Source organism: Amblyomma maculatum, chromosome 6, assembly GCF_055883805.1.
Source record: "Amblyomma maculatum isolate TAMU_Amacu chromosome 6, ASM5588380v1, whole genome shotgun sequence".
NCBI classification, from domain to species: Eukaryota; Metazoa; Arthropoda; class Arachnida; order Ixodida; family Ixodidae; genus Amblyomma; species Amblyomma maculatum.
In genome coordinates this window covers 44,545,920-44,563,195 of record NC_139349.1, presented here as the reverse complement: position 1 = coordinate 44,563,195, position 17,276 = coordinate 44,545,920, and the positions used below count along the sequence as shown (strand labels likewise).

General features: G+C 42.8%; 2 protein-coding genes across 4 annotated transcripts in view; one reads left to right on the top strand and one right to left on the bottom strand.

The window, feature by feature from the left end:
- The window catches only part of LOC146185629 (cell adhesion molecule 4-like), a 280,393-nt gene extending 268,543 nt beyond the window's left edge, over window positions 1–11,850 (bottom strand). Inside the window, exon 1 of one of the 2 annotated variants that reach the window (XR_014708009.1) lies at window positions 11,571–11,847. Coding sequence is in view for 1 of the 2 variants with exons in the window: in XM_084606539.1 (XP_084462665.1) it covers window position 11,571 (1 nt within the window). In the remaining variant the exon portion in view is untranslated. Of the gene's footprint in view, window positions 1–11,570 lie in introns of both variants that reach the window. The other variant, XM_084606539.1, reaches the window with a different exon arrangement.
- LOC146185628 (glycine receptor subunit alphaZ1-like) overlaps window positions 1–17,276 on the top strand; it is a 208,774-nt gene that overhangs the window by 43,526 nt on the left and 147,972 nt on the right. The window lies entirely within an intron of this gene.

Below are 17,276 nucleotides of genomic sequence, written 5' to 3'. Positions count from 1 at the left end.
ACACGTTCGAAAGTAACTCGTCGAAAAAGGTGCATATATATCAAAGAAGGTAGTAGTTTTTTCCTTACCAACATCATTTTCTGTGTACTACGTTTCGTAGCACAGAACTTACGAATTGGGTGCTGATGTTTCTTATGAGATCAAAACTGTCATACTTTACTTATCTTTTGACGGGACTACATGTATGTCCGCATGCTCCAGAATGTGAAGTCCCCTCTTTCCACCAGATGATTGTGAAGGCCTCGGCCCCGTTTATACTTTCACTCGCACGGTTATCATATGAAACTACTTTTCCGCGAATCAAGCCACCTTATTAAGACAAAACTTGAGGGGATGTTAAATACAGCTCAATACATCTCGCCAGTATGCTGCATTCAATCGGTTGCCTTGATCTCCGTCAGTACCGAGGCTCTCCTCTCTTCCCACAAACTCGAGAAGCTTTAACCACGAGAAAAAAAAAACCGTATTGCCTAGATGGGTAGATGCTTGCTTGAATGCATGAATTATTTTATTACACTGGCTAGAAAACACCCTTCAATCTGTTTTTCACTCGACATGGCTAGATCACTTATACGCTTTAATTGCACAATGCAATTATTAAATTAACGTTGCTTAATACGTAAAGGCTGACTTGTTGGTTCATTATTTTTGAGGACTACAGTGAAGTAGCAACATGAACAGAACAAGAAAGACGGATGTACTCTTTAAAACTACTCGCGTTTGTGGGAAGACAGGAAAGCATTGGTAAAGGCGGAAATAAAAGCAAACAAATTGATCGCGTAATATTCACGTTATGTATTTAGCTCTCTTTATCTTCCCCTAAAGTTATGTCTCATTTAGTCGCATGATTCGCGGGAAAGTGGTTTCTTATGCTAAATGTGGAGCGAAAGAGTAACAGAGTGCTCGTATTTGCGTTTGTCTCTCTTGCTGTTTCCGTGTTGCTACTGCGCTGTAGTCCTCAGAATAAGTTACTTATTTTATGAGTCCATCTTTTCCGATTCATGAGAATCCTGCGGACAGTGTAATTACACTAATCGCGCGTTGTGTAAACGTATTTAGTGTACTCTTATGTGAGTGTGCAGATACTTCCTCAAGAAAGCTATAAACAGTTGCTGTAATGGCTCTTGCACCTTTATTCTGGACACAGCCCTCTAGAAAAGCGTTGTGAGAAGGAAAAAAATGTGGTCTCTTCATGAACGAGCAGAACGAGTCAAAAATTGAAATCTCGGCACTTCTGCCACTCCTGTACTCATAAGTTCTATTTTATTATTGGGGCAGTTTAGTCATAACAACATTATGCGCACGTGTAAATAATTCTAGTGGATCGGCTTCTTACAGGCACTGTTGAGGCCAGAGAAAGCGCCGAGAACCAAAACTTCACCGACGGCGCACCAGTGCGCCTCACGTTAACAATCTTTTTCTTTTTTTTCTTTTTGACAATCCTCTCTCATCTTCCCCGCAATCAGCAATGCCTTCATTGATGCTTGACATCTTGAAGACCCCTGTGTTTCAATGGAACGAACCTGCATTAGCTTTGGGCGAAGAGGCGAATGTATGGTCTACCAGTACGGCGGAGGCGGAAGGCAGTGCATTAGAAAGCGGACTTGGAGTTCGTGATTTCAATAAGTTGTGGCGCTGTTTTTGCGTAGTCATCAAAATAGAGTGTGGGCATGGGATTTTGCACACCTTTTTTGCACAACTGGGCCAGCTAAAGGCAGAGAAAAGAAGCTGACGGATTCACACGCGTACAGGAAGGCTTTATTCCATGCTTTGTCATTTTAATGCTAAACGTTTGATGACCCATTTCTACAAGAACCCTCTTTCCACTTATTCCCCTAAGTGGAACGAAAAAAGGAGCTGGGAGGGAAAACCCTACAGCTGACGAGGGTGAAAAATGGTGATGGGGTGAAGCAAAACGCTTATGTTGGCGGACAGGCTGTAGGGGAAAAAGGGGACAGGGGAGAGTTGTGCATGCGCAGGGCAGCTATGCTTAGCAGCAAGCATTACATTAATGGTTGTGTGGTGACCAAAAAGAGGGTTAGTAGAGCGCGGTGCTTCATCGGGTGGAAAAGGACTGTCCAGTGAATTTCTCGATTATAACTCTTTTTGGTTAGATAGAAAGCTTCTTGTCCAAACGGGGGCGCGGCGCTGAGGAACCCAGCAGATATTTTAAAAGCTTATTTTCTCATGTGACGCAGAATCTCGGTTTCTCAGACGTACACGGGTCTACAAACGCTGAAATGGGGAAACGATATCTACTCAATAATAAAACTTATATACAACTCTATCTGAACACTCATCGTCGAAATATTGAGCATGGCATTAAAATGCTATCGAAAACATATCACCCAGCCCAGGCCACCGCTAAACCCTCATCGGCGACGCCATCGGCAGCGCTGCTACCAACAAGCTGGGAGGCTAGTATCCTTCGTAGAGATCGGTAATTTTAATTCAATAATATAGTTTTTAAAACTTACTGCTTTCGATTAGCTGTAGCGTTCGAACAATCTCTGCGTCTGTTTGAAGGGGAGTCACATGATAAATTATAAATCAGGTGTAACTAGAGGCTTCCTACAGTTAATGATAAATACTTGTAGGTGTTGGGACATTGATAAATAACACGGTATTTTGGCTCAGTCCGCTTTAGTGTCTACCCTCCTTTAGCTGTGTTGCTGGCGCTATTTTGCCTGCAAACCTGACCTTCCCATCCATTTATCTAAAATAATAAAGCGCTCCCCAAACCGCAAGTCCTAACCTCCTTATTGGCAACATATGCTGAGGTCTGCAAGAATGTGTCAATATTTTCGTATACGTATCCGACAGTAAACTCTTCCTGTATGACACGTGTCCCTGATAAAGGTGCATACTGGACGCCGTTCCTATCATCAGAGGTGAACCGAGTGCCGAGGACCGCGGCACGTGCTCGGCGACCTGAAAGACGGTGACTGGACAGGCCGGCGAAAGGAGTTTGTTCAGGAGTGCTCAAGTGTTACCATCCCATCGACCCATTGATCATCCTTCAAACTTTACAGTCGCTTGGGATATACCTGAACTTGTTGAACTAAATTGGAATAAGCGTTTGTTGAAGCAGAGACTTTGCCGCGGAAAAGCATTCGAACTTGGCTGGAACGTGAAGTATTTGCGTACTCAGGCAGTAAGACTATGGCTCGCATGGATGACTATTAATAATTACGCAATTTCCACACCACAGCGTGCGGGTGGCCGGCAATTTTACGCACAATGCAAAAGGCTGCAGTGTTAGAAGAGTGGCTGAAACCCACGGGGAGAAACTCTGATCTTTTCACGTCACATGAGACTGAAATTCCTTCTAGGCTCTAAACATTCCCGTTTTTTTTTTTTCAGCTTTTGGGATCTCGTCCGCCTATATAAACTGATTCGACCATAAACCCTGACTGCTCACTGGAGGGTCAAATTCTAAAGTTAAAGCGCAGCTACTTTGTTCATCTGATGAGAAGAGAGGAGCCGCTGGAGAACGATTTGATGTTGGGAAAGGTTGAGTGTCACCGGAGAAGGGTAGGAAGCGAACGCGATGGTTAGATGGCATCCTCGAGGCGCTGCAGATGAAGTTATGTGATGTTAGGAAGATAGTGAGAGACCGGAAAGCGTGGCGTGATATGGTCCATAGGGTCACGAAGAGTCGGACACGACTGGACGACTGAACTGAACTGATATAGACTGATACATCAGTGAGCGTTGTGTGACCGTGTGCGAATGCAATGGTGGCAACATAAGTTTCACCAGTGCTTGCTTTGAATCTAAAATTCAGCCAAAAAACTCAAGTATAGTGGACGGTGTCGAACATTTTTATAACCAATTCAAGCAAATAAGGTCATTTATTTTGAAACTAAGGTTGCATTTCTAGGACGGCGAGAAAAATCGGCAGGCGAACTTTTCGCCCTCTTAATCGGTAAATTTCACCCTTCCCATTATTTTGCCTATTTTCTTTTTTTCCTGCGTGGCTTACGCTGAAGCCGTTTAGAGCGGGGGGAGGCGCACTGAACAGCCCAGAAAAACTGCAAGAGAAAGTCTACATGCTTACTATTTCCACAATACGTCACACACATCATATAATGTTATATAAAAATTTTGCACGAAAAATACGAGTACCACATAGAAAGCATATGAATTTCCTTTTGGTACAGCTTTGACAGTCACTGCGTATTATTGCCACTTATTAGGAGCGGTTCATGGATAACGTGTCAGAACGTTTGCGCTACCGTTTTACTGTTGCGCTGAGAGCTGCAAATGATAGCTTTCAGAATTGCTCCCACCGGTGCAGGAACTGCACCTGGGAATCGCCCCATGATAGCCGTGACACAAAGGTTTCGCGTTGAAAACATTCTTCTTTGAGCGCCAGTAAGCAATGTTAGCAACGCTGAAACACTCGTTTCCAGCTTGTGACTATTTCAAAATACTCATGTCTGGCCGATGCGTCATTTATAAGACAACTCGCTATTGTATCGTGGTGTAGGGGTGGGGTGGCTAATTAGAAGGGCTTTAAATACGACCACGGCCGCTCCATGGAAGCGCACTAGGTGCGGCCTGCTACGTCGCCCGAAACCGGCGGGAGGCGCCTACTTCCCGTCGCTACCGCCACGGCGCCACCGTTCGGGGACAGCCGCGCGCGGAGAGCTGCGCCTGGCTGCGCTTTCAGGGAGGCGTCGGCGTGTTAGAAGCCTTTTATTTTAAGGATATAAGAGCTCCGCTTCACACAATTAGGCAACACGAATTAGTATATACTGTCATGTCTAGTGTGACCATGTCAGCACCTAGCGCTTGCTCGGCAACGATGCATACTGGAATGTACCCCGAAAAACTTAATGTGACGGTGGATCAAGGCCACTCGATTGGAGAGCTCGCATTACCGTGATGTTGCATTCAGATCAAGTTGTTTGTCACACGAGAATGTCACCCGGCTGTGAACAATTCGAAGCTGTTCAGCTGCCATGGTAGCCTAATGCATAACCACTTGACTATGTCGCGAATTCCGTGGGTCATTTTCATACCATTTACTCATTCCTGCATACAGCTTTTATACACAAATTTATGTAAACCTGTTCTAAGCTGACAGCGCTATCCAATAAAAATATATTGTCCTACTGTGAGCAACCTCTGTGAAAATGCGACATGTAACCACCCTTTCTATCTCATTCTGACAAATGTTATGTTGACAAATGTTAGGGGGGTAGTGTTACCGGGAAACGTGGGATCAAAGTGCGCTCACTGACAAAGACGACGATCGAGGAACGCGGGCACGACGAAGCGTTGAAAAAGAGAACGACGCTGAGGGAGTAGATTCTGCACGGCTACCGAAGTCTTAGCGTCCAGTTCAGCCCATCGCAGTGCTGTCACATTAAGTACATCCCCGTAACAATATGAAGATCTTTGTTAGGTCAAATCTACATGATAACCTGGGATCTCCGACTCAGTTGGAGACCTTAAACTTTTTACGCCAGAAGGCTCTCCCGTCATGGCTTCTTGCATTTTGCATGACCGAACTAAGCGCGCTTCATAGAGCCGGGCTGCCTCAAGGTGCTAAGTTTTTATTACCATTTTTATTGGCTGCTCGCAAACCCGTACAATTTTTGCTGGTTTGTAATTTTCAATGGAAGAACGCGCATCGAGTGTTCCTGTTGTGAAACTCTTATCTGCGATCACAAGAGTGTTCACGCTTCAGAGCGCAACTGCAGCCGAGTACGCTTATTAAATGGCCACACAAAAAATGAAGAAAATTACCAATCGCAGATGGAAAATCTTTCATGAGAGAGGTTTATGCCATAGCCATAAATGTCGCTCCACTGTTGAGTTGACATTTGCAGCCCAGCTCGCTATCAGTGGGTTATATAAAAAAAAAACGCTTCGTACCGTTTTCTGATATGTCCTGACAACATAACCTGCGAGAAAAGCTTCTGGTGCTACCTCATCGTGTTCATCTGCTTCACAACACATCGTTAAAAATCTTAGTTCACTGGCCAGCTTCCTGGTAACTAAATAGGTTAAACAACGTGACGGAAACACAGGAAAAGAGGACGACACAACTAGCGCGGTTGTGCCGTCCTCTTCTCCTGTGTTCCCGTCACGTTGTTTGTACTGTTAACCTATAATTGATCACCAACAAGTCCAATCTGCTGTCCCTTGTAGAAAATTCAATGGCAGCTGATAGGGCATGTGCTTCTGCATCTGGACTTTTAACCTCAGCGCCGCTTTCATTTCAGAGGAAGCGAGTGCATTTTCACTCCTCGCTACTGCCTTTGTCTGAAGCGAGCTCAGCAGATAAAATTTGAGCGTCTCTTAGATGTCTCTTAAGCGGAGGACAGCGAAAGCCTACCCTTCTCCTATCATTTGCCTCTCACCGTTTGCCACAGTTCGTCATTTTAAGTCGTCGTTTAATATATTGGTCGTTTCCCAGTCATGATGAGTCTGCCTGCGTAGTCATTGTAGCCCTTACCACTCATAACTAAGCAGGTTACTCATTTAGAATCAGCAGTGGTCATTACATGTCATCCTTTCACATATTGGTTATTTCGTAGTAATTAGCAGTAATGATGAGTCATGCCTAGCTATTATATTCATTACCACACATCGCTAAGCACTTGTACTCATTTCTAATCAATTGCGGTCATTACATGACATAGTTTGATATACTGGTCATTACAAATAATTTTAGTCATTATTACCCATTATTAGTCATTACCTCTATCAATGTCTATTTATAACGTTTATTGATTACCTATCACCATCAATTATTTTCATTGTTAATCTCACTCTTTGGACGTCCGCTTTTGCGACAGACACACCAGTGCACAGATGCGACGCACAGATTACAGCCACAGCTTCTGCGCACAGATTTTCGCTCCATGAGCCTCTTTCGCCTTAAAAAAACAAACGCATCCCGTCTCAACGTTAACGTGCTTGCACACGCGCACACAAAATTTTGCGTTTACCACGCAGACACGAGGCGAACGCGTCCAGAAAGGAAGCAAACCGCGCGCTCAGAGCCGGCGACCCCGGCGGCGACGGGTCCCCGAACAGTGGCGCCCTCAGCAGAAATAGCGGGCGCAACCGTAAACTCCCCAAGGACGCGCTTGCCCATTGACGGCGGCGTGACGCAGCAGGCCGCACCCAGTGCGCTTCCATCGAGCGGCCGTGATACAACTTATCGGATATGGACACCAGGTACGAGTCCGCCACTCTTCGCAGACGCCGGACGGTGCAGCGCCGCATTTTGCCACTGACGGAGGTTTCACAAAGTGCATCCATACAAATACATCGTGGCTGAAAGTTTCACTTGTCGTAGCTGCGCAGGTGGCAGTGACAGCATAATTAGCATCGCCCGCTAACGTCTACCAGCGCCTCTATTAGCAGATTCACAATCTCGAGACCGTTCCACAAAAATTTGAGCATTTGTTTCTATAGAGCTTGAAAGCAAATCTGTAGCTTGGACTTCCAGGCATATTGCGCCGCTTTCAGGGAGCATTCTCATTTCCACGCAATTGTGATGCACGGATGCGTAAATAACAATTTGAAAGGCGGCACTGGAAGCTAATGCTTCTTTTAACAAGAAAATTCAACCAAAGCGGAGATCTAAAACAATTTATTCTACATGGTTCTAAAATGCAGTCGGTGTCCTATCGCCACTTCCGCGTTTACTGATCATGTTTACTGCTGCGCAGCAGACATGATTAAGAAAATTCCTCTAACTGACTAAAGGGAAACACGAACGATACATAAACGGCTTTGGAAACGCTTTATGCACTCTGCCTTTTGCAACAATAATTGTGAAACCCCATTGGATGAGTGTTGGGGCAATAACGTAATAGTAGCAGTATATGGTCTTGTAAAAAGGGGAGTACGGATGTTCTTCTGGAACTGGAAAAATGGCGCGAGAGGTGGAATGTACAAGTTGAATGTGTTTACCAATGAAATAATTTCGAGGTATATTAGCACAGTACGAGTGCCGCACGGCAAAAAAAAAAAAAGGAGGATCAGGTAGCAGGTGGGACAGCGGCAGTTGTAGCTCAGTTGCAAGAGCACCGGACGCGATATTTGGAGGTCGTGGGTTTGGTTTCCCACCACCGTGACGTTGTTTTTCCGTCTACTTCGTGTTTAATTATCTTTCCCTTAAACAGATCACATTACTTACTTATTTGATTACCGAAAGAAATTAAAAAAAGTAAAGACATAAAGTATAATCCCCAATGCTTTCCTCGGCCTCGCCGACTATTGGCTTCTTTCCTTCATCATATATATATATATATATATATATATATATATAAGTCTGCGATGGTTGTTTCGTGCGTGTCAGGTAGTCGGCGCATATGCCGATGCCAGTTGCAACGAGCTCACCGCGCTGGCTGCAACCATTGCCAAAATATCAGCTATACTGCTGGAACTGGTCTGTTATGTTGTTAGCGCCAGAAGGCTAGTACTTATGCATTGCATGCTTTAGTAGGGCTCTGTGCCAGCCAATTGGAAGGATACACAAGACAAAGAAATATTCGTGACATTTTCATTTATATACATCGATTTGTGTGTTTTGCATTGGAAACCTTCATCAGCCTCACTGAATTTAACACCTTTGCGATGAGATGGAAGACCGATCTTCTGGGGAAAAGTTACGTGCCAGAAACTAGCAATCAAGCTGTAGCTTTTGCTTCTCTTCGATTAGCTTGGCTTCCATTATATCAACTCTAGTCTCAAAGGGAAAGTTTGTCTCAAAGGCAAGCTAAAATCGAACAATGATCATGAAAATTAATGAACCAATTTTTGAAACTTTGGCTCTGTACTCGAAATGTTTATTCATCCCTCTCAGCAAGAACACATATCACTCTGTTAACACACATCAGCCATGTTTTGGACAAATCAACATTTAGTCCCAAAAAATTGATAATTTTCTGCCATTTTTTCCGCGTGGTAACACAGGTAATATTTTATAATGAAATATATTATTCGCAAAGCACATTTCACTGTTCTCCATCGTTCTCCACAGATTTATTTTTTCTCGATTTCCTGCAGCATATGACTGCCTTTTTATATGATTTGGCACTGTTCACTCATTAGAATCACCTACGTCATTTTCCTACCAATAGTCCTCTGCATGAACCCACTTGCTTTTCCTCTTTTTGCTGTGTCTCGCAAATCAGCTTCGAAAAGATAAGTGAGACTGCATCATTTATGACTGAAAAGCGCTGTTTATTTGTTCCACCATTCTTTCGGCATCAGAAATCTTAATACAGCTTTTCCTAATTTCGCAGTTTCCATGCAAAGCTCTCAATAATTTATTAACATCCTCTCACAAAAAGTGTCTTTCTTCAGGTAACAATTTTCTCCATGGTCACAGCATGTGGTCACTCCAAGCAGAAATGAATGTGTTCCCGTTTGACTTATTCCAGCTGACTATATTATATCCTGAACTGGAGTTTCGTTCTTTCAGTGCTGGGTATGTATTTGTACGCAATTTTGAAAAAATATTACTGTGCTCTTATTCTTCAAAATGAACAACAATAAACAGTTGAATAATAAGCAATTCACTGCATAAAAAACTGAGCTATATAGGCAATAGCATTAACCAGTTAGCACTGTTAAGATGTTACCTAATGGCGTTACACCTACGTACTCCTCCCATCCAACCTACTGCAGAGTTTCATCCAGCATGTTGTGAATAAGAGCAAGCAGGTGACAGACATGAGAGAGAATGGCAATAAGGACAAGTAGCCCCAGGGACTAAAACTGAACCAGGACACAAATTCCCCGCCCTAAAGAGAAACATTCACTTGGCTGCCAATATTTGACACTAACTTGACAAAATGTTCTTTCATTGCGAGTCCCATAACAAGTTAGATACTGATAAAACAAAGTTTCAGTGAAAATAAGCCGTCATATTTGTGCGCTTCGCAAAATTTCAACATTTAGTTTCACAAGTCTCGCCCCAGTTTTTCCCTATAAGTATTTTATATTTAGTGTATGAATGAATACTTTTCAAAACTTATACTGCACTATGATTGACAAGCATGACAGTTTCCAGCTGTAAACTGACACATTCAAAGCGCAAACACACACGATAGCGTTTCACACACACCGACGATGTTTTTGTTTACACTTTCTAATATTTGTCTTTGTTGATTATTTATTATTTTTGCTCACCAATACTTAGCATCAGCAAGCATGACTTTCCAATCTGAGCAATTTGACATTATGAGCAATATTTCATATTTGAATAATTTTAATTAGTTAATTATTCAATTACACACTAAAATTTACTGTTTAGCGTTAAGTATTGGCTTTTCTTTCTGAGCATTTTGACGACATTGAATACCTCTTTTTGCAATTTTTCTAATATTTCGATTACTTTATTGGTTAATCAGAGTCAAAATATTCCTAATTATCATCATCAAGCATCAGCTTTTCATTTTGGGCATACATTTGAACACCCCTTTTCAATTTGCTCATTTCTTAATTCCTGAAATAATTGATTCATTTAATGTTTTTATGAAATCGTCATCGCCTATCAGACAACAACTAACGCTTATTCACTCCAACCACGTATTACTACGATACAATTATTTCTTACGCAGCCCCCGACTTTCTCCGACAAGCGTTGCCAACAACTGCAACTACAACACCGGCAGCTTTCCGGCTGAACCAGTTGTATACGCTGTTGCTTAAACATTACCCCCCTCGTCTGCTAATTATCCATGCCCCACAGGCGAGTGTCGACATAAAATACACCATCCGAAGGGTAATGTTGCATTGGTACTCAGTTTCACCGTGAGTTTGAAGCATCTGCATTGACATTCAATGCAGCGGCCGCTTCGTTGCCCAAATATAGCTTTTGCCACAGTTGAACAAGCCCTTCCTTGAAAAATAATGTTAGGATGACGGTCTGTTACGAGCTATAAAGCACAACTGCGAAAAATCTACACAACCACATGTACAAAAATAATCATTTTATCGCCTAATATCATTAGTTACCGATGAGGTGTACAATATGCTGAATGACTAGTTGTACTTGAGTGCTACATATCCAGTTCAAAAATACAATGGAATTTCAACAGGGTACAACTTTCATCCCACATACCTAATAGCAAATTATCCTGAATAGAATGGGCGCAATAGTACAGGTAATATGTCAGCACAATTCAGCGTTATTTTTGTCTTATAGGGATCAACATAGCAACGCGACACAGATTATAAGGGATGCCGTGATGGACATCTCCGGAAATTTGGACCATGTGGGGTTCTTTAACTGATTTCGCGCAGAAGATTGGAGCTGAAATTTTTTGCCTCCATCGAAAAGCGACCGCCGCGGCCAGGATAGAGCCTGCGTACTTGCGGTTTGGAACTTTTAGTTATTTGCTGCTCTTCCTATAGGGCTGCTTTTGAGAAAGCATTTGTAACAACGAGCAAAAAAAAAAGCCTGCATGAAGCCCACAGCATACCATGAACGTGTGCGAGGGGCTTAGCTACGCTAGTTAGGGAAACGACAATATCGAATTGTGATGAACCGTCACAAATTCGCACAAAGCGGAACGTTTTCAAACAGCACTTACTTAGGCCCTAGGCCGTCTGCAGGGTGTCTTGGCGGCACAAACCTTGCGTGCTCTTGACTCGCTTCTAACTGACATCAATTATCCAGGGCCTTCTGATCTGTAGAAAATACGTGTCGGGGTCATATCGTAGTCCATTCTAACGGAGCTTCGAAATCAGCGAGCTTTTGTCTGGTTCAGTAGTGACAAAAGGGCGCTGTGGGGTGCAACAATACTAAGTCGTCTGGCTGATAATGCGCACTGATTTGCGGCCGTAGGGAAACGTGCCCATGACTTATCACGATGAAGCGCTTCGCGCCGCTTTCGTTGTGCCGTGCGTAGACGGATCGTCGTGTGCTCCTGCTGACGCTTACTGCTTGTGAACGTTTGCATTTCATGTTTCGTTCATTATCTTGCAATCTTCGACGAGGTTTGGGCTCTTCGTCATGTAACAAAGTGCGTGGTCATGTCTGCCTGATAGCGGTAGGTACACCTCATGTTTAGTCTACTAGGGAGAATGGGCTTTCAGTGGCAAGCCTCTTGCCGAGCGTTTTCTAAGCGCACGCTCACCCACGTAACATTGATAAGGTTTCTAGCGAGTGCTTGTAGCGTGCATCACATGGTTGCCGAAAATTGTGCGCAAGCGTTTGTTCCCGCAGCATGTGGGCTGGAGCTTGTCTAATAGGGAACTTTTATGTTTCTGCCGGCATTTTTGAGCACATTAAGTTTATTTGGTTTGTCTTATCAGGTTTAGCAATAACTCAACTTGGTCTGTAAAATGGAGGGCAGCATTTCCATTCACGCACGCCGCGGCTTGTTTTAGCCATCATCGATGTGGACAGACCCCAGCCGCTGCGAATGTGATATGGAAGGCATCGTACGCAACTCTCGGAGTGCCTCAGCCATAGTACCAATTGATGTTCGAACCTGACCGCGCCAGCCGCATTTCGAAATAGAGGCGAAGCGTAGAGGGCGCCGGTATGCTGTACTGTTGCCTCCGTGGTTAGCTACAACAGCGCGCTCGGAGGTAACCGAAAATGTCGCGTACTGTCCGTGCGTATACAGGGTCTTGAATATTTGGGGGCTGGGATTTAAAAAATTCCTATGCAAAATCTACTGCCCCATTCGAGCTGAAATAACGTTCACAAAGTGGCAAAATATCCTCTACGTTATCTGATAAGTGATTCAACATCGGTAGTTGCCCAGAGTTTCCGAAATCGAGAAAAAACTGCTCTCGGCGGCGTGCACAATTTTCGCAGAAGAGAGTCGAAAAGCTATTTTGACATGATACGTCATCTGTCGAGCAGTGAGAGAAGCTCTATCCCGGCCGTTTGCGCGATTGCCTTGCTGCCCGACAGATGACGCATCATGTCAAAATAACTTTTCGACTCTGTTCCGCGAAAATTGTGCACGCCGCCGAGAGCAGTTTTTCCTCGATTTCGGAAAATCTAGGCAAGTACCAATGTTGAATCACTTATCAGATAACGTAGACAATATTTTGCTACTTTGTGAACATTATTTCAGCTGGAGTGGGGTAGTAGGTTTTGCATAGCAATTTTTTAAATCCCAGCCCCCAAATATTCAAGACCATGTATATACCGACCCCAGGTGGTGAAATGAGCGGCGCCCATGCAATGCTGTGGGCATTCATTATTTTAATTCGCGAGTATAACAGACCATGTCTGCAGAATCTACCCGTCGAATGTGTCGTCAGAAAATGTTTGCCCGAATCCTCATAATTCGGTCACCTGGACACACGAAACTTGGCCTTGTCCGAACTGAATGAAACATTGTGTCCAACCTAAACATTATATCGGGAATTCAATGGTGACTTCCAAATTTGGGTTGCTCACCTGCAAAGAGTGGTCACCTGGCCCCCCCCCCCCCCAAATTTTTTTACCTCGCGCAACCTTGATGAGCGCAAACTCAGGACAAGTTCACTTTTACTTAATGTATATATAACAAGAATATAGATATTAAAACAAGAAACCACAGTGAATGAACGTAAACAAACATAACGGAATGCAGAATATACATTTAAGGGGTGCATTTTTGTATTTACGTCTTGAAGAGTGCGGGCTTGACAAATGAAACTATATGCAAGTAATAATAATAGTAATAATAATAATAATAATAATAATAATAATAATAATTGGTTCACAGGAAGCGAAAGGCGCAGTATCTGTCACACTTGCTATGTGGACACCTGAACCGCGCCGTAGGAGGAAGGGAGGAAGGAGAGAGTGAAAGTGGAAAGAGAGAAAGAGGAGCCACGATGGAGGGCTACGCTATAATTTCGACCCCCTGGGAATAGAAGATCAATCTAGGCTGATTTGAAATACAGACTACGCTTTTAGGAGGTGTAGGATCGTAATTTTAATATATTCAGTAAATGCACCGTATAATGTGGGGACCATGTTCGTGTGTACGGTACCTACGCCATTTTTGCTTTCCTTGCGTTATCAGCGATATGACGCAATTTCACTGCTACAGCTTCCTTGCGTCAAGGGTCTTTTTTTCATCGCTGTCGGATGGAATGATGCATGAACTCAATATATAAATTAGACCAAGATGAGGTTCGCAAATATTGTCTTCCTGTGTGCGTCACCAACAGCATGTAAATGTACGTGCACGGCTATTTTGAGCAATGTGCATTTTGATCATGCTGGCAGCGGTTGTACTGCCCCAGAGTAGGAATATGTTAGTGGCGAAAAAGAATGGTAAAGACTAATTTTGTGTTTTGAGACAAGACATATTCCAAGCGTGACAAAGTCAAAAGCTGAGACCTGTTTTCCAGCTAGTCATCTCATCTTTACACTTCTAACGCCATGGTACTAGTGCATACAAATATATGCGTAAATAGTTTCTCCCTCAATTCTCTCTGGATCATGCAGATTTACGTGCCCTTCTTAGACATCGAATCATCACAGCATTTTGGGTCGTCTCCCAATAATATTGGAAGACGACAAACGTGTTTATTTCAGCTGTCGAAGCAGGTTCTCTAAAACCAAAATTCCTTATTCGGTTACAAACAGCCGGAAAAAACGGAAAAGAAAATTTATATATAACGTCTGCAGCCCCATGACTAGGACACGCATAAGATATCAGTGAACGGAACTACAAGCTTGTGCCAATCAACAAGACAAAAAAGAAAAGCCATAATTAAGCTTAATATTTTCCTCCTCTTTAATATAGCCCTCGTCAGTGCGAAATAGTACTCAAATTCAAGAAATACAACAGTAATATTGGCTCAAATTGTCAAGTCAGCAGTAAAGACATTTCAAACTAGCAATCAAGTGTCTGCAGTGCGCTCTGTAATAGTAGCCATATGTTGTGCTGCAGTAACTACCCAGTCAATAAACAACAACTGATTCCAAATGAAACGTTTCTAATTGGATTTGCTCATTTAGTTGGACCAATGCGTTCTACTTGGTGTTTGGGTCAAATTCCAAATGGTGCCAACTGCTCTGAGGGAACATATTCAGATATGTGGCGCAAAAACATATGGTCAAATTCCAAATGGTGCCAACTGCTCTGAGGGAACATATTCAGATATGTGCTCTGAGGGAAAAACACAACAAAAAAGGTGCCAATGGAATCAACTGTATTTTTTTTTTTTCGACAGTGCCGACGTTTATCTGGAACGCCCCAATGTTTCTTACGAACATGCTATGAATTAGCGGAACGCGCCAAAGTTAGAAAAACGGCTGTTTTATTTAAATCGAGTATTTTCCAGTTAATACAAGCTGGTTTCAGTTAAAAAGAGGGAAAGAGACGCGACATAAGGGCACAGTTTCACATAGAACATCTTGATAGCGTCTGGTTCCAGGTAATTTATCTGAAACATGTTATTTATCTGGAACTTATGTGGAACCAGCGGCATTTATTTGGAACAAAAATTAAGAACGTAGGCAACGAAGGGTGGTTAGTGCAAGCATGTTAGAGAGGCACATACGAAACGCGTTGTGGTATACGTATCACGCAACCTGGGTTTAAGGTGCCTACTGATTTTAAAATAATAATAATCGACAAATGCAACCGGGGAGCGCGGTGGATGCTCCTATGCAGTGATTGATGGTTCACAAGCTTCGGTGCAATCACGCCGTGCGCGATGTAAAGACAGATGAAACCACTAATGCACTTCGACTATGTCTTGCTAACATGTTCATGGCCGATGAATATGGCCGATATCCGAATGTCAAAAATGGGATGCAACAAACATGCAAGAGCACAATACGAAATACCTTTAACGTATTCAGAAACATTGGTAACGGAATTGCGTCCACACAAAGTGGTGTGCTTTTGAATTCACACACTTAAGCAGAGGGTCTTTATCGAATGTTTTCACAGTATCGTTTTCCGCACTGTCACTCTGTCATACAGGGCACAGACGTATATACTACAGCTTTTACAATAAACATCTGCAATCACTGAAAAAACCGAATGACTGGATATCATGTAGGCAGGCCTATTTCGCATGCGGTAAAACAATGCTTAAAAGATCAGAAAGTGTACACTACAATAACATCGATCCAGTGCTACAAACAATGCGGCAACTAAATTGAGGTCATGCTGTAACGTTCTCTATGGGAACTACGAGTTGATTCACGTTTTCTTCTTAGGCAGTTGTTTTCTTATACATCGCGCACCAACTTCTCTCATTCTGTATTCTAATTAGACTCTCTTCTGTTTTCTTTCTCACTTGGAAATTTAGCACGTGCCGAAGAACACAAAAATGCACTAAGATAAAGTAAGAGAAAAACCACAAGATGGTCATTTTCTTTCCGTCGAAGTACCCGATGTAACTGCAAACATATGTTCTGCAAGCTTCGCTGAGACAGAAAGGAACTTCTAATGGAACTCTTTGCACGTTAATCTTTGTTACGGTCAGGTAGCAGTTCTTTCTAGGACTGGCGGATGCACCGCGCGCACAATGGCTCAGCGGCAACCCGCCAATCCCTTAAGCCTGCCTTTCAGCTCGTTGATTCGTGCTTAGTAGCCGGGGCAGAAAATATGTCGCGTCAACATTTACTTCCTAGCAACATTATAACGAGTACGTGCCTTATTTTGTGGTTATCGCGAACTTCCGAAATAACCTTTAAAATATCGGAATCTTTAGGATTTTTCAGACACAGAATACAAAACCTTATGGCTGACGATCCGAGCGCCCAGCGAGCTGTGTTTAATTTAACACAACACACACTCTTGGCTTCTGCCTCCTTGCCCTTCACAAGCCGCACAGAGCTCCCAGTGCACCATCTTCATTGCTACATACATAGAATGCATATAAAAACTGGTATGCTCAGAAAAAGCATTATTGAGAAAGGTCCTAAAACTAATTTTGCACCATTTCGTTATAATTTTGTTTGCTTTGGATACAAAATTTTATTTTCTCTCCATAGCATCAAACACCTTCTAATCTAAGGCATAATAATATATAATAATAATAATAATAATAATAATAATAATTATTATTATATATTATTATGCCTTAGATTAGAAGGTGTTTTCGTGTAGTGATATTTATAAAAAGGATGAATGCGTATAACATGACGCACAGCTTGAAATAATGATTTCCTCGTGTTGGGGTAGCGCGTATCCGTTGAAGGAAAGCACTTGATTGCTAGAATGCAGTGAGGAAAGGGCAGAAAACCCTTACTTTCTATTATTAGCCTTGCCATACAATTTAACATTCATAACTCAAATTGTAGAGCTTCCTGTCAAGCGTGA